Source organism: Leptopilina boulardi, unplaced genomic scaffold (assembly GCF_019393585.1).
Source record: "Leptopilina boulardi isolate dan_hultmark-lab unplaced genomic scaffold, ZJU_Lbou_2.1 LbouV2_97, whole genome shotgun sequence".
Taxonomy (NCBI): Eukaryota; Metazoa; Arthropoda; class Insecta; order Hymenoptera; family Figitidae; genus Leptopilina; species Leptopilina boulardi.
In genome coordinates this window covers 75740-102854 of record NW_026138046.1, presented here as the reverse complement: position 1 = coordinate 102854, position 27115 = coordinate 75740, and the positions used below count along the sequence as shown (strand labels likewise).

Below are 27115 nucleotides of genomic sequence, written 5' to 3'. Positions count from 1 at the left end.
GTAATACCATAATTCTGGTACAATAAAAATTCTGGTACAATCAAAATTCTAGTAATACCATAATTCTGGTACAATCAAAATTCTGGTGCAATCAAAATTCTAGTAATACCAGATTTCTGGTACTGTCAAAATTCTAGAATTACCAGAATTCTGGTACAATGATAATTCTGGTACAGTCAAAATTCTAGTAATACCATAATTCTGGTACAATCAAAATTCTAGTAATACCATAATTCTGGTACAATAAAAATTCTGGTACAGTCAAAATTCTAGTAATACCATAATTCTGGTACAATCAAAATTCTGGTGCAATCAAAATTCTAGTAATACCAGATTTCTGGTACTGTCAAAATTCTAGTATTACCAGAATTCTGGTACAATGATAATTCTGGTACAGTCAAAATTCTAGTAATACCATAATTCTGGTACAATCAAAATTCTAGTAATACCATAATTCTGGTACAATAAAAATTCTGGTACAGTCAAAATTCTAGTAATACCATAATTCTGGTACAATCAAAATTCTGGTGCAATCAAAATTCTAGTAATACCAGATTTCTGGTACTGTCAAAATTCTAGTATTACCAGAATTCTGGTACAATGATAATTCTGGTACAGTCAAAATTCTAGTAATACCATAATTCTGGTACAATCAAAATTCTAGTAATACCATAATTCTGGTACAATAAAAATTCTGGTACAGTCAAAATTCTAGTAATACCATAATTCTGGTACAATCAAAATTCTGGTACTGTCAAAATTCTAGTAATACCAGATTTCTGGTACTGTCAAAATTCTAGTATTACCAGAATTCTGGTACAATGATAATTCTGGTACAGTCAAAATTCTAGTAATACCATAATTCTGGTACAATAAAAATTCTGGTACAGCCAAAATTCTAGTGATACCAAAATTCTCGTATAATTGAAATTTTAATGATACCAGAATTGTAGTGCTGTCAGAATTATGGTAAAGACGAAATTAAGGTGATACCAAAATTCTGGTACAATCTAAATTATGGTACTATTTAAATTCCGGTACTACCAAAATTCTGGTTCTTTGTTATTACTGTGCAAATTTTTAAAAATTAATAAAAAAAAAAATTTTTTTTTAATTTTTTTCACAAAACAAAAAAACATGGTGCCTAAAATAATAATAATAATAATAATTTTTTTCTACCTTGATTTTTCTTCATCATTTGTAAATTTCATTGAAACTTGACAATAAACAACTTGAACCGAGAACATTGCTAGTCGCGAACAATTTCATTACTAAAGGTTCGAAACAAATACTGAAATCATCATGTGATTTTTTGTATTCAAACACCGTGCTTTTCATCCTGTGTCGTTTTGCCATAAGTCAAATGCATTACACTCAAAACAAAACAAAAAAAAAAAAAAAAAAAAAAAAGAATCATCACTTGAAATCAATGGATTTTTTCAAGCGTGCACATGTAATTGTTTGTGTATATTATATTTTCTGCTATTCCCCCCTCCCCTCCACTTCTTGATTTAATATTATACAAACTATTAAATTCGTATATAATTTTTTAAAAATAATTTAACAATATTAAAAAATATATATTCTCAAATTGAAACCAGAAATTTACCTGTACCAGAAATTTAACTATACCAGCAACTTACTTGTACCAGAAATTTACCTGTGCCAAAAATTCAACTGTACCAAAAAATTACACGTACCATAAAATTAACTGAATAAAAGATTTACATATTTCAGAAATTTACCTGTACCAGAAATTTACATATTCGAGAAATTTGCATGTACCAGAAATTTACTAGTACTACCCATGTACCGTACCAAAAATATATTATATCAGAGAATTATCGGTACCAGAAATTTACCTACACCAGAAATTTACCTATACCAAAAATTTAACTGTACCAAAAATTTACTTGTACCAGAAATTTACCTGTGCCGAAAATTCACCTGTACCAGAGAACTACACGTACCAGAAAAATAACTGAATCAGAGATTTACATATTTTTGAAATTTACCTGTACCAGAAATTTACATATTCTAGAAATTTACATGTACCAGAAATTTACTAGTACTACCCATGTACCGCTCCAAAAATATATTATACCAGAAAACTACTTGTACCACAAATTATCGGTACCAGAAATTTACCTACACTTGAAATTTACATGTACCAAGAATTAACTCGTAACAGGTTTTTACTAGTACCAGATTTTTACTTGTACCAGAAATTTACATATACCAGAAATTTACAAGTACTAAATATTTCATGTACCAGAAATTTACTTTTGCTGGATATTAACCTGTACCAGAAATTTACTTGTACCAGATATTCACATGTACAAAAAATTAAGTCGTACCAGATATTTACCTGTACCAGAAATTAACTCGCACCAAAAATTTACTTGTACCAGATATTTACATGTACCAGATATTTGCCTGTACCAGATATTTACCTGTACCAGAAATTAACTCGTACCAGGTTTTTACTAGTACCAGATTTTTACTTGTATCAGAAATTTACATATACCAGAAATTTACAAGTACTAAAAATTTCATTTACCAGAAATTTACTTTTGCTGGATATTAACCTGTACCAGAAATTTACTTGTACTAGATATTTACATGTACCAGAAATTCACTTGCATTTAACATTTACTCGAATCAGAAATTTACCTGAAACCAGAATATTGTTCCAGCAATTAACTCGTGCCAGAAATTCACTTATACCAACAATATACCTTTACCAGAAATTGTAGAAAAAATTCCTATTCTTTTCTGATACACTTTATATATATATATATATATATATATATATATATATATATATATATATATATTCTTTATATATATATACACTGTCAATTATGCTTTATTAAATTTTCTGGTACAAAAAAAATTAATTTTTTCTAATAGATATTTTCCATATTTTGTCTAGTAAAATTAAATTATATTAATTTACAGCAAAAAAAGAATTATTTTTGTCAATCTACATTAAAAAAAAAAAAGTTTTTTGTTTTTAATTTACTGAATAAAAAAAATTTGTAATTCAAATATTGATAATTCTTATGAATTATATCAGTATATAAAAATTTATATAGTTTTTTTATTTCTTTCTTTTTTTAGAACTGAATTTATTATTTCTATATAAGGTAATAAATATACGTTGGATGATATAGAAATTGTGGAAATTCCACTTTTCAAATTGTCGATTAATTCAGAGGAATTTATGAATAGTTGAAAATTCTTTTGGCTCGCGAGTATGCTGCGTATGTGATGGTGGCCACTCAACAATTTGTGGACACAAAGCGGATATCCGGTGTTCCGCTATTCCCTTGTCCCTACCCTTATTGTTTGTATATATGTATATTGAGAGAGACAAAGAGAGAAAGAGAGAGAGAGAGAGGGAGAGAGAGAAATCCCAATACATTTAAGGGGAAGATAAAACCATATATTTATATATATATATATATGTATATTAATAATGTCGAAATTCATATCCGTATATTGAGGTCTAATTCAAAACAAAAAGTCGGACATAACCTAAATAATAATTTAACCTCAATTCCTTTTTTTTTGTACTCTAAAAAAATCAATTTAGTTATACACTTTCAAAAATGTAATTTATTTTAATTTTAAAAAATATCTGGTACATCAGAAAAAAATTTTTAATATATTATTGATACACACCAGAATTTCTGGTACAAAAATTTTTAATTCATAAAATATTTATTTCAACCAGAATTTAAATTGTACCAGAAATGCGCAATATTTTATGGTACGCATTTCTGGTATCATTTTTGGTATAATTTCTGGTACAATAAAAAAATTTCTAATACAAGTAAAATTCTAGTGCAAATAATTACTTCATCAATAAAAAATTTTTATACCAAAAATTTTTAAGGCGCATTTCAGGCATTATTTTTGGTACAACAAAATTCTTGTACGAAAATTTACTTGTACCATAAATTTAACTGTACCAGAAACTAATCTATACCAGAAACGTATTTATACAAAAAATTTATTTGTACCAGAAATTTACTTGTATCAAAAATTTACTTGTATCATAAATATACTTGTACCAGAAAATTATATGTACCGCCAATGTAAACAACCAAAAATATTTTCTGTAATATTTCTGGTATTATTTCTGTTACAAATAAAAAATTTCTAGTACAAGTATAATTCTAATCCAAATCATTACTTTATTAATAAAAAATTTGTGTACCAGAAATTTTGGAGTGCATTTCTGGCATTATTTCTGGTACAACCAAATTCTGGTTGTACAGAATTTACATGTACCAGAAATTTATCTGTACCAGAAACGAATTTATATCGAAAATTTATTTGTACCAGAACTGTATTTATACCAAAAATTTACTTGTACCAGAACTGTATTTATACCAGAAATTTACTTATACCAGAACAAAATTACCAGAATTTACACGTACCACAAATTTACCCAACCAAAAGTTACTTGTACCAGAAATTAATTTGTACCAGAAATTTACTTAGGTCATAAATTGACATGTACTAGAAATTTACCTTTAGTAGAACAGTATTTATACCAGAAATTTACTTGTACCAGAAAATTACATGCACCAGAAATTTATTTGTACCAGAACAAAATTACCAGAATTTACACGTACCACCAATTTACCCAACCAAAAAATACTTATACCAGAAATTTAAATATACCAGAAATTGATTTGTACCAGAAATTTATTTAGGTCATAAATTGACTTATACTTGAAATTTACCATTACCAGAACTATATTTATACCGAAAATTTACTTGTAACAGAAAATTACCTGCACCAGAAATTTATTTGTACTAGAACAAAATTACTAGAATTTACACGTACCACCAATTTACACAACCAAAAAATACTTGTACCAGAAATTTAAATATACCAGAAATTGATTTGTACCAGAAATTTACTTAGGTCATAAATTGACTTGTACTAGAAATTTACCTTTAGTAGAACTGTATTTATACCAGAAATTTACTTGTACCAGAAAATTACATGCACCAGAAATATACTTGTACCAGAAAATTACCTGCACCAGAAATTTATTTGTACCAGAACAAAATTACCAGAATTTACACGTACCACCAATTTACCCAACCAAAAAATACTTGTACCAGAAATTGATTTGTACCAGAAATTTACTTAGGTCATAAATTGACTTGTACTAGAAATTTACCTTTAGCAGAACTGTATTTATACCAGAAATTTACTTGTACCTGAAAATTACATGCACCAGAAATATACTTGTACCAGATAATTACTTGTACCAGAAATTTACTTTTAATCTCAAATAAATTATTAATTTTTGTAATTATTTAACAATAATTTAATGATCAATTAGTTGGATAAGTTATATATATATATATATATATATAATTTACAAACAATTTCTGTGGAGTAGAACGGATTTAATTGCTTTTCGGACCATTAAATCATATTTGAGGTATCTAACACATGCATATGTATATATTATGACCGAAGTTTAGATATATATATGTATAATGTTATGTATCTATTTTACGCAATGTAATTCTGTGCCCATCAATGTTCCATAGGAATTCACGATCTCATAAATGTGGAAATGCCACCACTGTGGTTATACAGATTTCAATATTTCAATATATTTGCATTTTGATGATATAGTGAGAATCTTAAAAACCAGTGTTCAACAATAATTAAAATATCATAAAATTATCATATTATACAAAAAAAAATTTTTTTTTTAATGATTTTTATTTAAAAAAAAAAAAATTCAATTATTTTCATTAAAAGTTGTTTAACTACAAAAAAATCTGGTAACGTTTAAAATCTGATATAAAAACATTTTTTGGTATAAGCTACAAAATATGGTACGTTCAAAATTTTATATATATACGTTCGTAAATTCTAATATATTAAAATTAGTTTTATAACTAAAATTCTGGGAAGATAATTTCAATATATTTCTGGTACGTTTTATATATATATATATTTATAATTCTGGTACCAAAAAAAATTATGGTACTCGAAAAATTAGAAATATAATTTTTAAAAAATTCAGATATACTTGAAAATTAGTCATTTCTAAAAATCTGGTATACGTTTATATAATTTTGGTAAGTTTAAAATTCTGGTACATAAATGTTACAAAATTCTGATACATATTAAAACTTTTTATTGACAAAATTTTTGTATATATTTAAAAAAAAAAAAAAATTATAACTAAAATTCTGGTAAGATAATTTCAATATCTGGTACGATTCATAAATTTATAATTCTGGTACGAAAAAAATATGTCACTCGAAAAATTTGAAATAGGGTAATTTTAAAAACTCAGGACATATATAATTGAATTTTATTTATTTATTTTTTTTTTTTTTTGCTAAAAATCTGGTACGCTTATATAATTTTGGTACGTTAATAATTCTGGTACACAATAGATAGACGTTCCAAAATTTTGGTACACATTAAAATATTTTTATCACAAAAATTCTGATTAGATATAATAATTTAATTATCTGATAATATTTAAAAGATAATTTCTGGTACGTTTCATATATTTATAATTCTGGTACGAACAAAATTTGTCACAAAAATTTTTTCTTAAGTAAAATCAAAAATTTGTTTACTACAATAAAAATTTATATGAATTTTATTTTATTATTAAAAATAATAATAATAATGATAATAATAATAATAATAATAATAATAATAATAATAATAATAATAATAATAATAATAATAATAATAATAATAATAATAATGATAATGATAATAATAATAAATTAATAATTAATAACAAATCAACAATTTGCATTTAAATTTCGAAATAATAGACGTGTACAATTAATGAATTCACGTACCATATTGTTTGTTGAAAACTTCTTCCCGAGAACATTATATCGATTTTAGTTGATATATATACGGGTCCATTGTATATGCGCCAAAATGTTCATCATTCAAATCATAATAATATTAATAAAAATAATTGCTTACATTCAAAAATTCCGTGAAAATTATTCTAATTACCATCACTATTATTTATTGTAAATTGCATAATTAAAAAAAAAAATTTTTTTTTGTACCAAATATATATTTTTTTTGTACCAGATTTTTATATAACCAAATTTTTTTTTATACCAAATTTACTAACCAAAATATAGTTACTTAAATATTTATGAATCTAAATGAGATTTTTTTAACGTCTACATATTATTTTTATTACAGGAATTTTTTCTGTACCAGATTTATGTAAAATCGTGTACCAAATTATTCTGTACCAGATTTAAAATTAATTATTACATTTATATTTTTTGGACTCAAGCGAGATTTTTTAACGTTTACATATTTTTTTTTTTTTTTTATTTAATTCATATTTTTGTACCAGATTTAAACTCACGTACCAGATTTTTCTATACCAGATTTATAAACAAAAATTACATAAACATTTAAAATAAAATATGCAAATATATAATGCATTTATTATCTTCAATTAACAAATTTATTTTAGACTCGTGTACCAGATTTTTCTGTACCAAATTTTTTTTGTGCCAGATTAATTTTTTGTTTCTGGTTTATTTATAAGTACCAGATTTTTTTTGGGTATAATTGATTAATTTTTATCACATTTTGTATCAATTTGGTACCATAATTGTACCAGATTTTTCTGTACCAAATTTTTTTGTGCCAGATTAATTTTTTGTTTCTGGTTTATTTATAAGTACCAGATTTTTTTTGGGTATAATTGATTAATTTTTATCACATTTTGTATCAATTTGGTACCATAATTGTACCAGATTTTTCTGTACCAAATTTTTTTTTGTGCCAGATTAATTTTTTGTTTCTGGTTTATTTATAAGTACCAGATTTTTTTTGATATAATTAATTAATTTCTACAACACATTTGGTACCAATTTGGTATCAAAAAATAATCTGGTAGAACCAAAAAAATATCAAAAATTTGTGTTTAGAATTTTTTTTTTCCTATTTTCTTTTTAAAAATAATATTGCAAATTTTGTATCACGAAACATTGGACATTGATTATTATGTTTTTCAATCATTTTTTTCTGTACCAGAATTTTTTTTTTTACAAATATTTGCTTTTAATTTAATTTTTAATTGCAATTTTTTTTATCTTCAAGTACAAATTTACTTTGAGGAAATATATTTTTAAAATTGTAATTAATTATATTCTTTGTTGATAAAGCAATCAACTATATGTTTAAAATGCCTAAATTCCAATTTACACATTGAATGTGGCCGAGAGTGTTCAGAGATTTTTTTTTTTATATATGTATATACGCTTTCACCCAAGAACCCTAGGCGAAAGTTTAACATCAACTCGACAAAGTTTTCCCGAGGATTATTTGCTTTTCCAATTGTTTCCATCTCTAAGTTTTATCATAAATCAAAAAAAAAGAATTTCCTTTTTGCTGAATGAATTTTATTATTTTTCTTTTACAAGGCAAAATCATTTTTTTCAAATCTTAAAAGAAAAATTAATTATTCCTCATATCAAAAATTAATATTGTACCAGATTTTCACAGTGACTGAAAAAATTTGACAGTATTAAAAAATTTGTTGATATTAAAAAAATTTTTTTAAAAAAAAATATACAAATTTGGTACAAAATTTTGATTTTAGAAAAAAAAAATTATGACACAAAAATATTTCTGGTACATTCAAATTTTTAGTACAATAAAAATGGTAAAACATTAAAATTTTTGGTATTATAAAATTTTTTGATACAACGAAATTTTTCCTTAGAATAAATTTCTGGTACATTTGAACCAAATTTGGTACTGCAATGATTTTTTTGGTATAATTAAATTTTTTCTACACCTGAATTTTAATTCTACCAAATAATTTGTATTATGCCAGAATTCTGGTACAATTAAAATTTTTTCTGTAACTCAATTTTGGCTTTAACAGAATTTTCATTGTAATATAATTCTAGTAGCATCAGAATTTTAACTATACAAGAATTTTGATTGTATCAGAATTCTGGTACTATTAGAATTTTTCCTGTACCACAATTTTGGTTGTATCAGAATTTTTATTGTACTATAATTCTGGTAGCACGAGAATTTTAACGATACCAGAATTTGGATTGTACCAGAATTCTGGTACCATCAAAATTTTTCATATACCACAATTTTTGTTGTACCAGAATTTTTATTGTACTATAGATCTGGTAGTACCAGAAATTAAAAAGTACATTAATTTGGTTTGTACCAGAAATCAGGTACAATTAAAATTTTTACTGTACTACATTTTTGGTTTTACCAGAATTTTCATTGTAATAAAATTCTAGTAGCACCAGAATTTTAACTATACCAGTATTCTGATTATTTCAGAATTCTGGTACTATTAGAATATTTCCTGTACCACAATTTTGGTTGTATCAGAATTTTTATTGTACTATAATTCTGGTACCATCAGAATTTTTCTTTTACCACAATTTTTGTTGTACCAGAATTTTTATTGTACTATAAATCTGGTAGTACCAGAAATAAAAAAGTACATTAATTTGGTTTGTACCAGAATTTAGGTATCATTAAAATTTTTTTGTACCAGAATTTTCGTTGTACCAGAATTTTTATTGTAATATAATTCTGGTAGCACCAGAATTTTAACTATACCATATTTTTGATTGTCCTATAATTCTGGTACCATCAGAATTTTTCCTTTACCACAATTTTTGTTGTACCAGAATTTTTATTGTACTATAAATCTGGTAGTGCCAGAAATTAAAAAGTACATTAATTTGGTTTGTACCAGAATTTAGGTATCATTAAAATTTTTTTTGTACCAGAATTTTCGTTGCACCAGAATTTTTATTGTAATATAATTCTGGTAGCACCAGAATTTTAACTATACCATATTTTTGATTGTGCCAGAATTCTGGTACTATTAGAACTTTTCCTGTTTCACAATTTTTGTTGTACCAGAATTTTTATTTTACCATAAATCTAGTAGTACCATAAATTAAAAAGTACATTAATTTGGTTTGTACCAGAATTCAGGTATCATTAAAATTTTTGTTGTACCAGAATTTTTGTTGTACCAGAATTTTTATTGTATTATAATTCTGGCACCAGAATTTTAACTAGACAAAATTTTTGATTGGACCAGAATTCTGGTAGTATTAGAATTTTTCCTGTACCACAATTTTGGTTGCAACAGAATTTTTATTGTACTATAATTCTGGTAGCACCAGAATTTTAACTATACCAGAATTTGGATTGTACCAGAATTCTGGTATTATTAGAATTTTTGCCGTACCAGAATTTTGGTTGTACCAGAATTTTGTTTGTACCAGTATTATAAAACCAAATATTTTGCATTTACCAGAAATTTGATTTTACCAAAAATTTGGTTTGCACCAAAAAAAGTAAAAAATTAAAAAAAAAAATTTTGTTTTCCTGTGAAATTTGAAAAATTTTTTTTTCATATATTTTCCGTGCAAAAAAAAAACAAGAAAAAAACACAAATTTTTGTGAAATATTTTGTAAGATTTATTCTTATAAATTAGAATAACAATCGAGGAAGGTATAAATAATCTGAAAACATTTTCTCACACCTCAGAATAAATCCATTTATAAACTTGTTCGTCAGAGAAAATTTAAAGAGGAAAGAGAAAAGGCGGAAACTCATTAATTATAAAAAAAAAATTATAATAAATAATCTATGTTTGTTCAATTTAAAATATGACAATTAAAATCATATCGCTAAAAAGGAAAATTAAGAATAATTTAATAATTAAATTAAAAATTATTAATATTCTAATAAAAAATAATTTAAATATATAAAAATGAGGGTAGAGGGAATTAATAACTAATTTTTTTTTGGGAGGGGGCTTAAAAATAATTGTTAAAATAAAAAAATATTATGAATATTTTTTTCAATGGAGGGTTTAAAAAATAAATTTATTTGGTAGGTGGAGGGGGAAAGAAAATGAAACAATAATTTGGGGGGGGGGCACAAAAAATAATTTTTAAAACCAAAAAAAAAATTGCATTTAAATATTTTTTTATGTGGTTTAAAAATTAATAATTAGGGGACCGAGGTTGAAAAATATAATATAATAATTTAAGGGGAGGCGAGGGGCTTAAAAAATAATTAATAAAACCAAAAAAAAAAATTTATGTAAATAATTTTTTAAGGGAGTTCAAAAATTAAAAATTATTTAGTAGGGGTTACGGAAGTTTAAATATATGAAATAATAATTGTAGGGGGGGGGGTGTAAAAAAATATTTTTAAACAAAAAAAATTTCACAGAAATATTTTCTTCGTATGGGGGCTAAAAAATTCAAAAAATATTTAATAGAGGGGGCAAAGTTGAATAATTTTTTTTTTTTTTGAGGGGGGATAAAAAATTAAATTATTTAATATAAACTGGGGGGAGAAGCTAAAATGACATTTGTAGGGGGGTTTAAAAAATCAACACCTATTTAGAAGAGGGAGAGGCTAATGAAGATTAAATAATAATTTTAGGGGGGCTAAAAAATAATTTTAAAAAAAAAAAATTTTTTTGAGGGGGGCTAAAAGTTATTTAATCAAAACAGGGGGAAAGGTAAAATAACAATTATAGGGGGGCTAAAAAAAAAATTTTAGAAAATAAAAATTTTAGAAAAATATTTTTTTAAAGGGGGACCAAAAATTCAAAATTTAAGGGGGGAATATAAAATAAAAAATAGTAATAAAATAATACAATAATAAAATAAAATAGTTAAAAGGATAAAAATATTTTTTTTTTAATTTATCAAAAAGCTATAATTTAGAGGAAGAGGGGGGGGGGGGTTAAAATTTTTTTTTAAGTAGGTTGACGAACACAATATATTACTTGATTGAAACGCAACACGCGAATTAAAACAAACGGATATATACAATGAAGTCCAAATTGAACAATATTGCAATTAGACCAAGACCGCGTTAATAAGCGTATCTATACGAAAGTATTAAATATATTATTATTATTATTACCTCACAAGGAATCAGTTTTCCTATTTGAAATTAACTTCATTTACAAATCGGGTCGTGTGGCGATTTAAAAAAAAAATTTATTTCACAATTTTTTTTTTTTTTTAAATTAAAATTCAAAAAAAAAAAAAATTTTTAAATCTAATTAACAAATTAGTTAATTATTTTTTATTTCAATAAATTAAAATTCAAAAAAAATTTTTTTTTTAAATTTAATTAACAAATTAGTTAATTAATTTTTATTTCAATTATAATTAAATAATTTTAGTTTAGTTTTTATTTTAAATAGATTTAAAAAATTAAAATTCAATTTTTGAAAAATTTAAAAAAATTTAATTTTCCAAAAAAAAAATTTTGTTATTTAATTTTTTTTATTTGGAAATTTTTATTTTTGACACTGTTTTTAAAAATTATTTTTCTATTTAATTAATATACGAGAGATAGAGAGAGGCAAAGAAAAAAAGAGAGAGGGGGTCGGTGGGAGGGGGGGGGTAAAAAATGCGAGAGAAAATTAATTAGAAAAACTCACCGATGACATTTTTGTCGTTGTCGTTCGTGAACCCATAATGCGTCGCCTAAACTGTGAGTTCCACTACTTTGCGCACCACCCATGATCGATAATACGATCTGAAATTAAACGCAAAAAAAAAAAAAATAAATAACAATAATAATAATTTAAGTATAAAAAATAAGTAAAAAAAAAAATCATTTCAAAAATTTTTATGAAAACAATTTTTTTTTAACCATTTTTTTTATATCTTCATATAATAAAGTAGAAAACTACGTAGTAGTTCATTTACTTGCTGCATGGTGGCGACATTCTTTTTATACTCATAAACAAGTTGAATATTTCAAGTTATATATATTTGCCACTTCACTCGAACAATATAATTACAAAAATAATAAATTATAAAAAATATAGTATATAATACTAAAGAATATATAATACGTTTATAATACTAAATATCATCAATAATGTTAGTAGTTTATTTTTTTTTATTAATTATTATAATTAATATGGTTCGATTCCATTATTTTTTATTTACATAAATATTAATTTAAATAGTAATATTAATTAATTTTTAAATGTCTTTTACAATATAATAAACAATAATTATATTCTATATATTATTATAAATTATATTGTAATATTTAACATTATATAATATTATATAATAATAATAATAATAATAATAATAATTTTTATTATTATTATTGTTATATAATTAATTTAATTTAATTAATTTATATAAATATTACTATAATTATAATAATAATTATATTAATTTTATTATAAATTATTATTATAATAATAAGAATAATTTTTATTATTATTATTATTATTATTATTATTATTATTATTATTATTATTATTATTATTATTCGTTAAAAATATAGAAAAAAATATATTTAAAAATTTGTGTTATGAAAGTAGGATAAGATTTTCTACAACAGATAAATATTTTTTTAAAATACTAATATCGTTCGTCGATAATGTAGATTGGCATCGATAATGTATAACATATTAATTCTCCAAAATGACGTTAGGTGCGTGACCAATTAAAATTCTCTCACTAGTATATATTCGATCTCAAGACTATATAAACTCGTGTCGTAGCACTGTTCACTTATGTTTGAAAGAACTAAAGTAATTCCTACGTTAACTTTTTCCAGAAAGGGTCTTAACCATTTGGTTTTGACCCAACGTTTTAAATGAAAACAAAATATGAATCTTTTTTTTTAACTATTTTTTTTTTCTAATACTATTATTTTTATTATTGTAAATAATGTACCTAATGTTATTATTATTATTATGTATTACTATTTTAATTATTTTAATTTTCATATTATTTATTATTTTCAAATTCAAATTGTTTTTTGAAAATTATTATATTTTTAAACAACAATAATTAAATCTGTATTTATATTATTATATTATGATTATTTTTTTATTACTAATATTTTTATTGTTACTATTATTATTATTTAATTTTTTATAAAATATTCAATCTTTTAATTATTTATTTAAATCTTATTTATAATTTACAAAAAAGTACATTTTTTTTACTAATATTAATAATAATTTTTTTTTTAAATTACCCTCACATTTGACACAAATTTTCAAAATTCATTATTATTACTATTATTATTATTATTATTATTATTATTATTATTATTAGTATACTATTATTATTTATTTATTATTTTATATTATTAAAATAATATTATTGTTATTGATATATTATTATTATTTAATAAAAAAAAAAATTGTTTAAAAATTTTTTTTTTAATATTTTAAAAAAATATATACACACCTATAGTGAGGGGAAAAAATCCCTTTTCACTTGTTACCGGAACATGTCAATAAAATAAAAACAAAAATCACTCCCGAAAATACGTAAACATTTTTTTCGATATGAAAAAAAAATGGAAACAATTTTAAATAACGCGATTATTCTTTTTTTTTTTTTTTTTTTTTTTTTTTGAAAATAGTAGTATGTGCGCAACTTATTAATTGAACAAGATCTCACGTCATACTGATGAATCTGTGAAAAGTTTTCACGAGAAGGTTCACAAGTAGCAGGTGTTAGTGGAGAATGTGTGTTTATAGTGTATATAGAGAAAATTATAATTCATTTTGCCACTTCCATACAATGAAAAATGCAGTATTGGTCAAAATAAAGCCTCTTTTTTTTAAAATATTTATATTACCCCATCACATTGTTCACTTTTACCCCGTATATTGTGATATACTAATAATAATAATAATAATAATAATTTATCAATAGTACCAGTAATTTATTTAAATTTTCTAGAAAAAAAAAATAATTTATTGTAAATCACTATATACGGGGTAAAACTGAACATACGGGGTAAAATAATAATTATTTTATTTATTATTATATTTTTTTATTATTAATTATATTATATTATTATATTTTAGGACAAAATTATTATTAAATAGGGGTAAATGTCAGTAAACGGGGTAAAATGGTAATTTTTAGAAATTTCCTATTTTTTCTTTTATATTTTAGGGGGTAAAATCACAAATATAAGGGGCAAAATGGTAATTTAAAAAAAAAATTACCATTCGTTGTTTTATTCTCTTTATTACATTATGTGATAAATCATCATATACGGGGTAAAAGTGAACACATTTAACAGAGTGAAATTAAATAAACGGGGTAAAATAGTAAATTTCATTATTAATCATTATTTTATTTTCTTTATTAAAATTTTGTGCTTAATCATCATATATGGGGTAATAGTGAATATTCAACAAGGTAATACAAAAGAAACGGGGTAATGTGGTAATAAAAATTTTTATCTACGTTTTTATTTATTATATTCCTCTTTATTGTATTTGTGGGGTATATCATCGTATACGGGGTAAAAGTGAACTGAGTAAAACTAAACAAACGGGGTAAAATAGTAAATTTAAAAAATTATTAACTTTCATTATTTTATTCTCTTTATTACAATTTTTGGGGTTAAATGCCATATATATGGGGTAAAAATGAACATTCAACTGGGGGGGGGGAAGGTAATTTTTAAAAAATTTTAACTATTTCATTATTTTATTTTTTCTTTAGTAAATTTTGAGGTAAAGCACCATATGCGGGGTAAAACTGAACATAGGGGGTAAAATAGTAATTTTCAAGAAATTACCTTTTATTAAATTTTATTTTCTTTATTTTATTGTTAGCTAAAACAGTGTGCACGGGGTAAAAATGAACATGTAAAGGGGTAAAACTGAACATATGGGGTAAAATGGTAATTTTAAAAAAATTTATCTTTTATTTTATTCTCTTTGTTTTATTGTATGGTAATACACCTGTGTACGGGGTGAAAGTGAACATGTAACTGAACAATAAGGGGTAAAATGGTAATTAAAAAAAATTTACCATTTCATTATTTTTTCGTGTACAAAAAAAAATTGCATCCAACAAAATTATTTTTGTTTACGTTTAAAAAAAAAAAAATTTTTTTAACGATTTTTCAATCTAATTTATTCAACCAGAACAAAATAAAATTTGCATGCTATACGAATAGTATATATATGTATATATATATATTTTTGTATCACATTCTTGGGCCCATTGCGCAAGAAATGAGCTGCTATTTGCTTGATTCCCACTAAACCATAAATCCTTCCGTTATTTTACATCCGATCATTATGCAATAATTGTCCGCTTATATTTAAAATTATAAAAATGACAAAAATTTTATTATACAACTTTTATTAAAAAAAAAAAAAAAAAAAAAAAAAAAAAAAAAAATTATTCAAATTTATTTCTATTCTATATTAGAAAATTCTCTTAAAAAAATTTTTTTTTATTTTATTAATAAAAAAGATTTTAAAAACATTTTTTTTTCTAATTTTTTTTCTATTTTAATATATTATTTTTTTTTTATTTTTTTAATTCAATAAAGGAAGAATGAAAAAAAATTTAAATAATAATTTTGAAAAAAAAAATATGAATTTAATTTTGGTACTTATTTAATTTTTAATTTAATTTTCAATTCATTTTAATTATTTTATAATGAATTTATTTTTTTTTTATTTTTATTTTATATAAAAAATTAATTTTTTTTTAAAGGAAAAAATAATTTTCAATTATTATCAATAAATTAATTATATGAGACATATTTTGGTGTTACTATATATTATCATTATCACACATTGTATATATATATATATATATATATAGTCGAAATTATATTATCGTGTTTGGTTCCGTCCTGCTTACTGTCCCATTCGACTCATTTTCGCTGATGTTGCCACACTCTAATACCTTTTCCTTCATATCAACAAACTCTTAACCAGGTTATGCGGCCTAGCTCTCGATAGTTTGTGCGTCTATGATTATCACGCGAGAATTTTTCTTGGTAAAACATCATAACAACATTTCATTGTTTTATTTTGCATCAAGACGATATATCAAAATAAAATAAAAAAAAAAAAAAAAAAAAATAATAATAATAATTCTCACGAAAAATAATTAATCATAGAAGAAAAGTTATAATATAAAATTATTTAAACAAATATATATGCCTACAAATTGTCCATTTTTCATTTTAATGATGTTTTAATTGATTTTATTAATATTCTCTTTTTTTAAAAGACAAATTTTTTCTAAACACAGTGAATTAGAGAAAAAAATTTAACAATATTTTATTCGCTATTATGAATTTTGTAAATCTAATGCCAGATTCGTAATCAGCGACCCCAAAAACCCCCCAGGGAACATGTTTTCAGTAAATTGGATAAATTTTCAAAAAAAAAATTCCGCCATATTAGACCCGCCATTTTGAATTTTGAAAATAACTTTAAATTCGTAATCAGCGAGCCGAAAAACCCCCCAGGTAACAAGTTTCAAGCAAATCTAATTAGTTTTAACATTTTTTTTTGTCGCCATTTTGGATCCGCCATTTTGAATTTTGAAAATAACTTCAAATTCGTAATCAGCGAGCCGAAAAACCCCCCAGGTAACAAGTTTCAAGCAAATATAATTAGTTTAAAAAATTTTTTTATCGCCATTTTGGATCCGCCATTTTGAATTTTGAAAATAACTTCAAATTCGTAATTAGCGACCTCAAAAACCTTAAATAATAAGTTTTAAGTGAAAATGATTTTATTTTTTCAAAATTTGAGTAGATAATTTAAATTTCTATTTTACCGACTGTTGGTAATTAAGATTTCTTCTTTATCAGCAGTCGGTAATGAAGAATTCTTCTTTATCAGCGGTCGGTAATGAAGAATTCTCATTATTTATTTTTTTTTGAAAATTCTTTATTTATTCTTTTTTATGGAATGAATAAATAAAAAAAAAAATTTTTTTTCATTTTTCAGCCGAGGTTCTAGTCGAATATCATAGAGGTCTTCCAAGAATTAAAGTACCATTACCGTCAAGAAGAGAAAGTTGTCTATTCACCCTTAAACCAATTACACATACTGTTGGCGATTTTCTCGAAATGTTAAAATGCGAGGATCGAGGAATTGATAGAGCAACAATTACCACCCTTGGTGAGAAAACAAATAAAATTTTTTATAAAAAATTATTTAATTTATCTTAATTAATTTATCTAATTTAATTAATCTAATGGTAATTTATCTTTTTTTCAATTTTATTCTATATAATTAACATATTTGTCAGACAAATTAATTATTTAATATTAATTTATTTACTAATATATTTATTGTTAATTAAATTGTTTATTAATTAAATAAAATTTTTTTAAAAAATTTAAATTAAAAAATATATTTCAATTATATGAAAATGGAAAAAAAAAATTTTTTTTTCTATTTCTTACAGACGGTACAAGAATAGGTTTGAGTAATACAATCGAGACTCTATTAGAGGAGGATTTTACATTAATTATTAATGACAATGTTTACACAGTCACACCACCAATTAATCAATTTAAACCAATGGCAAGTAACTTTTTTTCCCTATATATATATATATATATATATATATATATATATATGTGTATATATTTTTATATTATTATATTTTAACAAATTTTCTTACAAAAAAAAAAATTTTTTTTTAGGAGAAAATACAACAATTATCTGATATTCAGACAATGATAACAATGTATGATGCACTTAATGTTAGAGAGCATCAAGCGGACTTGGAAAAAATAGTTTTAGAACAATTGGAAATTGTTAATTTAGAATTGGACCCTTTAGAACAGGTGAGACAATAACAATAATAATAACAAAATTAAAATAATAAAAACAAAAATAACAACAATAAAAACAACAACAATAATAATAAAAACAAAAATAACAACAATAAAAACAACAACAATAATAATAAAAACAAAAGTAACAACAATAAAAAAAATAACAATAACAATGATTATAAAAAAAAACAACAATAACAAAATTACAACAAATACAATAAAAACAAAATTAAAATATTAATAATAAAAACAAAAACAATAACAATAATATAAACAACAAAAATAACAACAATAAAAAAATTACAACAATAAAAACAACAATAACAATACCAAATTACAACAATAAAAACAACAATAATAACAAAAATAACAACAATAAAAACAATAACAATAACAATGATAATAAAAACAAAAAAACAAAAATAACAAAATTACAACAATAAAAACAACAGCAATAACAAAAATAACAACAATAAAAAAATTGCAACAATAACAAAAATACAACAATAAAAACAACAACAAAAATATAAAACAATAAGAAAAATATAAAACAATAAAAAACAACAATAACAAAATTACAACAATAAAAACAACAACAATAACAAAAATAACAACAATAAAAAATTACATCAATAAAATCAACAATAACAAAATTAAAACTATAAAAACAACAACAATAACAGAATCACAAAAATAAAAACAGGAACAAAAGTAACAACAATAATAATAACAATAACAATAATATAAACAATAAAAACAAGAACTATAACAAAAATAACAACAAAAAAAACAACAATAACAAAAATATAAAACAATAAAAGTATTACAACAATAAAAACAACAATAACAATAATAACAAAATTGCAACAATAAAAACAATAACAAAAATAACAATAATAAAAACAATAAAAATAACACTAACATAAATAACAACAATAAAAAAATTACAATAAAAACTGCAATAACAATAACAAAATTACAACAATAAAAACAACAGCAATAACAAAAATAACAACTATGACAAAAATTACAACAATAACAAAAATACAACAATAAAAACAACAACAAAAATATAAAACAATAAGAAAATGACAACAATAAAAACAACAATAACAATAATAACAAAATTGCAACAATAAAAACAATAACAAAAATAACAATAATAAAAACAATAAAAATAACACTAACATAAATAACAACAATAAAAAAATTACAATAAAAACTGCAATAACAATAACAAAATTACAACAATAAAAACAACAGCAATAACAAAAATAACAACTATGACAAAAATTACAACAATAACAAAAATACAACAATAAAAACAACAACAAAAATATAAAACAATAAGAAAATGACAACAATAAAAACAACAATAACAATAATAACAAAATGACAACAATAAAAACAATAACAAAAATACTAATAATAAAAACAACAATAAAAATAACAATAATATAAACCACAAAAATAACATCAATAACAAAATTACAACAATAAAAACAACAACAATAACAAAAATAACAATAAAATAATAACAACAATATATAAAAACAAAATTAACAACAATATTGTCTATTTAAAAATCACAAAAAATCAACGTTATTAGTAAAACAAAAATCAAAATTTATTTATTTTGTTATTAATGTTGATAATTTTTTTTTTGTTTTTGTAAAGCAAAAATTAGAAATTGAAATGGCTGCGGCGAAAAGGGCAAATTTATCAGCCTGGGCCGGTTTAATATTAATGTCGATGCAATTTGGAATTTTGGCACGACTAACATGGTGGGAATACTCATGGGATATTATGGAGCCTGTTACATATTTTGTCACGTACGGAACTGCGATAGTTTGGTACGTTTATTTTCTCCTAACAAGACAAGTAAGTTTATCAATTTCATTTCTTCTCAAAACACACACCTTTCTAGAGAATAAGAAAATTTTTTAATATTAAAAAAAATTTTTTTATATATATAATATAAATAAATTCTATAAAAATTAATATTTTTAATAAAAATTTTTTATAGAAATTATAATAAATAAAATAATAAATAGTAGATAATTTATTATCTATAAAAAAATTTTGTGTAAGACCATTGAGACTGTTGAGATCTGAGACTATTGATACTTAAAACTATTGGAACTGCCTCGAGTCTCAATAGTCTTTTGATTTGAGACTTGAGACTATTGAGACTTGAGACTATTGAGACTTGAGACTATTGAGACTTGAGATTATTGAGACTTGAGACTATTGAGACTTGAGACTATTGAGACTTGAGACTATTGAGACTTGAGACTATTGAGACTTGAGACTATTGAGACTTGAGACTATTGAGACTTGAGACTATTGAGACTTGAGACTATTGAGACTTGAGACTATTGAGACTTGAGACTATTGAGACTTGAGACTATTGAGACTTGAGACTATTGAGACTTGAGACTATTGAGACTTGAGACTATTGAGACTTGAGACTATTGAGACTTGAGACTATTGAGACTTGAGACTATTGAGACTTGAGACTATTGAGACTTGAGACTATTGAGACTTGAGACTATTGAGACTTGAGACTATTGAGACTTGAGACTATTGAGACTTGAGACTATTGAGACTTGAGACTATTGAGACTTGAGACTATTGAGACTTGAGACTATTGAGACTTGAGACTATTGAGACATGAGACTATTGAGACATGAGACTATTGAGACTTGAGACTATTGAGACATGAGATTATTGAGACTTGAGACTATTGAGACTTGAAGCTATTCAGACATGAGACTATTGAGACCGTTGAGACTTGAGATACCTGATTCTGATTTTCTTTTTTAAGGAATACATGTTACCGGTAGCGTTACATCGTCAACTGCTCATTGGATTTCACAAGAAGGCGAAAAAAGTTGGTTTCGATTTAGTGCGCTACAATCAACTTAAAGACGAGGCCTACGAGCTGGAGACAACATTAAAAATAATTCGCGGCCCCCTTTGGGATAGAAAGCACTTAATTGAAAAACACATTGAAAGACGTTCAAGCTCAAGTTCGAGTTCTAGCTCGAGATCACGATCGCGAAGCAGCGATTCACATAGTCCAAGTCCTAGTCCAAAAAAAGAAACAAAAGAAAAAGATTCCGTTCCCTCGAATCATAGATAAGTTTACATGTTTTAACCAAAAAAAAAAATTAAAAATTTTGAAAAAAATGCTTCCTTTGTACTTATTACGATAATGGAATTTACAATCCTTAATATGTTCAAAAATTTATATATTTTCTTCTATTTAAAATTTATTTATTTATTTTATTAAATTATTTGGTTTTGATTTTTTTTTTTTTGCTTTTTTTTGCTTTTAGATTCAATTTTTTTAAACTTTTCAAAAATTTAAATTTTCAATTAACCAAAATTAAAAAAAGGAAACCAAAATTAAAAAAAGGAAACCAAAATTAAAAAAAGGAAACCAAATATTTTTTTTTTTTTTTAAATGTAAATTTCTCAATTTTTGGTCAAAAATCAAAGATGGATTGTAAATTCTTGAATTAATTAATTAATTTTTTTTCTTTTTTTTTTTTTGAAAAATAGTTTTGAGGGGACGGAAAAAAATGATCGACGCAAATGATTGACAAAAAAAATGGTAAAAAGTTTTTTAAAAAAAAATTGATCGACAGTGATAATCGATCGATAATAGTAATAATAACAATAATAATAATCGATCGCCTTGCAGGAAATTAATTTTTAAATTTCTTTTTGGCATCGAAAAGTAATTAAAAAAAATTTTTTTTTGTAAAAAATTTAGAAGAAAAAAAAAATTTTTCAAATTATAATAATTAATTTTCATAACTTATATAAATTAACTATGATGCTGTTAATTTTTTTTACTCTTTTATAAGAAAAAGAATTTTTGTCTCTTTTTCTATTTTTCTCTGTTTGTTAATATTAATGTTTTTTTTTTTTTTTTTTTTGTTTTGTTTCATAATGACTAAGTATATATATATATATATATGTATAAAAAAAAGAACAAAAAAAATCTGTATAGGTACGCGGAACAAAAATATAAGAGATAAAAAAAAAGAAATTTTTCTTTATAGAAAATATATTTAATAAAATTTAGAAGCCTAAAAAATATTGCAAAAAAAAAAAAAAACATTTTAAAAACAAAATCTTTGCAAACTCTAATAAATAATACACGCTTTTCACAAATTCCAAAAAAAAAATTTCTCTATCCGTCCGAAAAAAGGCAAAAAAAAAAAAAATATAAATGAATACGCATTTTCTCACCTATAATAATTGTAGCGAAAAGAATTTTTCATGTAAATATTTTTCAACGATTCTAGTGATGGAATATTCAAAAACAATCGAAAATCGATATCTCGATTTTTAAATAATTATAACATCGTTTGAACATTGATATTTTCAACTGACGATTTATTCACTTTTTTCAATTTACAAAACATTTCAATTTTTTTGAAAATTTTTAAAAATCGATAAATATATCGATAATTTCGATTAATTCGATATATCGATTATTTCGATATATCGATTACTTCGATCAACGATTGGTTATTTCGATTATCAATTATTTAGCGTATCGACTATTTCGATTATCGATTACTTCGAGTATCGATTATTTCGATATATTAGTTATTTCGATTAATTATCGATTATTTCGATATATTGGTCATTTCAATTATCAATATATAAATTACTTCGACCATTTATTATTTCGATTATCGATATATAAATTACTTCGACCATCGACTATTTCGATACATTGTTTATTTCGATTATCGATTACTTTTAGCATCGATTATTTCGATTATCAATATATCAATTATTTCGATATATTGGTTATTTTGATTATCGATTACTTCCATCATCGATTATTTTAATTATCGATATATAAATTACTTCGATATTCGATTATTTCGATATATTAGTTATTTCGATTATTGAATATTTAACTTATTGACTATTTTGACTATCGATTATTTAGCGTATCGACTATTTCGATTATCGATTAATTAATTCGATATATCGATTATTTCAATATATCGATTATTTCGATATATCAATATTTCGATATATCAATATTTCGTGTATCGATTATTTCAATATATCGATATTTCTATTACTTTGTGTATCGAGTATTTTGATTATTATCGATATATCGATTCAGAATTTGTAAAATATTGAAAATAATGAAAATATTGTATTAATTATAAAATTATTAAGAATATCAATTTTATTATTTATTGTAAAATATCGATATGTACATATATCGATTTTATTAATATCTAAATTAAATGATTTTAACGATAAAATATTCCGTCACTAGATGAAACTAATTATTTATCACTATAAAATCAAATTCGTAGAATATTGTAAAAAAAAAATCATATCGACAATTTTGAAACTTTCTTTTTTTTAAATAAATATAAAAACTCGCCTCTCAATCTAGTTAACTATATTTAAATATTATATCTCTTTAAAAAGAATGGCTTTTAAAAAACTTTTTGAGATTTAGACTTTTTTCACATTACAAAAAAAAAAATTAATAAATACACTCAAATATTATAATGAGCTAGATTTATTGAGAAAATAAATATTATAAACAAAAATTTAGAGAAAAAAAAATAAAACCACTTTGCACTTATAGAAATAAATATTTCAATTCAAAAAGAAGAAAAAAAATTGTTTCTACACTTTAAGACAAAAAAAAAAAAAAAAAAAAAAAAAAAATTTCGCTTGGCTTTAAAAATAATAATAAAAAAAAATTCTATAGGAATCTCATCATTTAACACTCTTTCTTCTATCTCACACTCTTTATCTCTTTAACTTTCAATTTCTTTGTTTCTATTGTCTTCCTGTATATTAAACAAGAAAAAAAAGTTAAATAAATAAATAAATCTTTCATCGGAAAACAACAAAAAAAAAAAAAAAAAATCTGTTTAACAAGGAATATTCCATTGACATTACTATGGATTATTTCAAAATATTTCAGTAAATATTTTCAATTTTATAGTGTTAATATTACAGAAAAAAAATATATTTCCAAATTTTTCTGCATTAATATTCCCAGAAATATTTCAAAAATATGTCTTAAGAATAATTTCGAATATTCCTTGTAATTATTTCAAGAATATTTCAAACAAATATTCCAAATATTTTAGGGAATATTTCCAAATAGAAATATTCCAAAAATATGTGTCTAAGAACAATTTCGAATATTCCAGGAATATTTTAATTAAATATTCCTAAAATTATTCGGAAATATTTCATTTAAAATATTTCTGAATATTCGAGTAATATTTTATAAATATTCCGGGAATATTTCCATTAAATATTCCTCAATTATTCCGGGAATATTTCATCTAAATATGCCAAAAATATTCCAATAATATTTTGGAAATATTTCTTTAAAATATTCCGGGAATATTTCATCCAAATATTCCTAAAATATTCCAGTAATATTTTGGAAATATTGCAATAATATTTTGGAAATATTTATTTAAAATATTCCGGGAATATTTCATTTAAATATTCTTAAAAATATTCCAGTAATATTTTGGAAATTTTTCATCCAAATATTCCTAAAATATTCCAGTAATATTTTGGAAATAATTCTTTAAAATATTCCGGGAATATTTCATCCAAATATTCCTTAAATATTCCAGTAATATTTTGGGAATATTCCAGTAATAATATGGAAATATTCCAGTAATATTTTGTAAATATTTAATTAAAATATTCCGGGAATATTTCATCCAAATATTCATAAAATATTCCAGTAATATTTTGGAAATATTCTAGTAATATTTTGGAAATATCCCAGTAATATTATGGAAATATTCCAGTAATATTATGGAAATATTCCAATAATATTTTGGAAATATTTCTTTAAAATATTCCGGGATTATTTCATCCAAATATTCCTAAAATATTGCAGTAATATTTTGGAAATATTTCTTTAAAATATTCCGGGAATATTGCATCCAAATATTCCAAAATTATATCTATTCGAATATTCCATATATTCTAATTGAAAAAAAATATTTTTGAAATATTCCCTAAATATTCCTTGTACATGAATGGAATATTTCATGTTTTATTTGTGGTAATAAAGTCGAATTTTTGTTGGTGATGAAAAAGAAGAAGAAGAAGAAAAAAATAAATAATTAAAATGTGACTAGTGCCAATTATTGTATAATTATTATTTTGTTATTGGAATGAAAAAAAAGAAAATTACAATTTGCCATCCAACATTAAAATTCGCAAAAAAAAATGTATGAGACAAAGCGTGATAACATTAAAAAAAAAAAAAATAAAATAAAAAAAAAAAAAAAAACGCTGAAAGTATAAATGACATGATGAGTTAAATATTCTGAAATGATTATTATTATTATTGTACAGCTTCCAAAAATTAATTGTTCTATACATTTATAAATATATACATAAATATTATAATTAAAAATATAATTAAAAAAAAAATACTTTTCTTCCCGTGATTTTTTAACGACCCCGAACGATTTTTGTAAATAAAATATAAATATATATACATATATAAATATAAATAGATTTATTATAAATAATAGAAATATTGTATACATACATTATTTTCGGAATGATCTTTCGTCGTTATGCCATTTTTCTCCGAGCTTAATATTATATTGTTTAATCTTTAATAATATTAATAAAATGATAATAATAATAATAATAATAAAAAAATGATAATAATTTTTTTTTAATATTCTAATATTATATTATTTTATTTACATAATTAATTAATATATTTAATTTTAATTAATTTAATTTATTTATTCATTAATTATAAATTAATTAGAAATCAATTATAATTAATTATTATAATAAATAAATAATAATTAATAATAGCAAAAAAATAAAAAAAATATATAATAATTAATTATTAATGAAAAATATCAAAAATAATAATACACGTGAAATATTATTCTTTTTTTTTAATATAATTTTTTTTTTAAATTATTCTATTATTTTTATTATTATTCTTATTATTATTATTATCATTATTATTATTTCCTACTATTACTATAAGCAATGCCTAAACTATTTCGAATTTTAAAATAAGGTGTATACGACTATTTTCGACTAAATTGTTATTTTCTAAAAGGAAAAAAAAATCAAATTCAATTTAAAATATATAACGTGGAATATTCGTGTAATATTCGTCAAATATATTTTTTTTGTGAATTTTTTTATGAAATATTTATGAGAAATATTCATGCAATATATTTTTTTTTTTTTTTGAAAATATTTCATGGAATATTTACAAAATATTAGTGGAATATTTTTTGGATAAAATTTAAAGAATTATTCACAAATTATTCAATGGAATATGTTTTGGATAATATTAATGGAATATTCATGTAATATTCGTCAAATATATTTTTTTGTGAATTTTTTATGAAATA

At 22.6% G+C, this 27115-nt stretch overlaps 2 protein-coding genes across 5 annotated transcripts in view; one reads left to right on the top strand and one right to left on the bottom strand.

The window, feature by feature from the left end:
* LOC127290952 (protein javelin) overlaps nucleotides 1-14523 on the bottom strand; it is a 51204-nt gene extending 36681 nt beyond the window's left edge. Inside the window, exons 1-2 of one of the 3 annotated variants that reach the window (XM_051319809.1) lie at nucleotides 14306-14523; nucleotides 12520-12617 (exon numbers count right to left, since the gene is read on the bottom strand). In XM_051319809.1, the coding sequence (XP_051175766.1) occupies nucleotides 12520-12602 (83 nt within the window). In that variant the 5' untranslated portion in view covers nucleotides 12603-12617; nucleotides 14306-14523. Of the gene's footprint in view, nucleotides 1-1179; nucleotides 1258-12519; nucleotides 12618-14305 lie in introns of those variants that run through there. The other 2 variants (XM_051319806.1, XM_051319807.1) reach the window with 2 other exon arrangements.
* Nucleotides 1-26013, top strand: part of LOC127290953 (calcium uniporter protein, mitochondrial) — a 95758-nt gene extending 69745 nt beyond the window's left edge. For both annotated transcript variants that reach the window (XM_051319810.1, XM_051319811.1), the window contains 5 exons: nucleotides 17845-18018; nucleotides 18308-18426; nucleotides 18549-18692; nucleotides 20361-20564; nucleotides 21511-26013. In XM_051319810.1, coding sequence (XP_051175767.1) covers nucleotides 17845-18018; nucleotides 18308-18426; nucleotides 18549-18692; nucleotides 20361-20564; nucleotides 21511-21828 — 959 coding nt within the window. In that variant the 3' untranslated portion in view covers nucleotides 21829-26013. The remainder of the gene's footprint in view (nucleotides 1-17844; nucleotides 18019-18307; nucleotides 18427-18548; nucleotides 18693-20360; nucleotides 20565-21510) is intronic.
* The last annotated feature ends 1102 nt before the right edge of the window (nucleotides 26014-27115 follow it).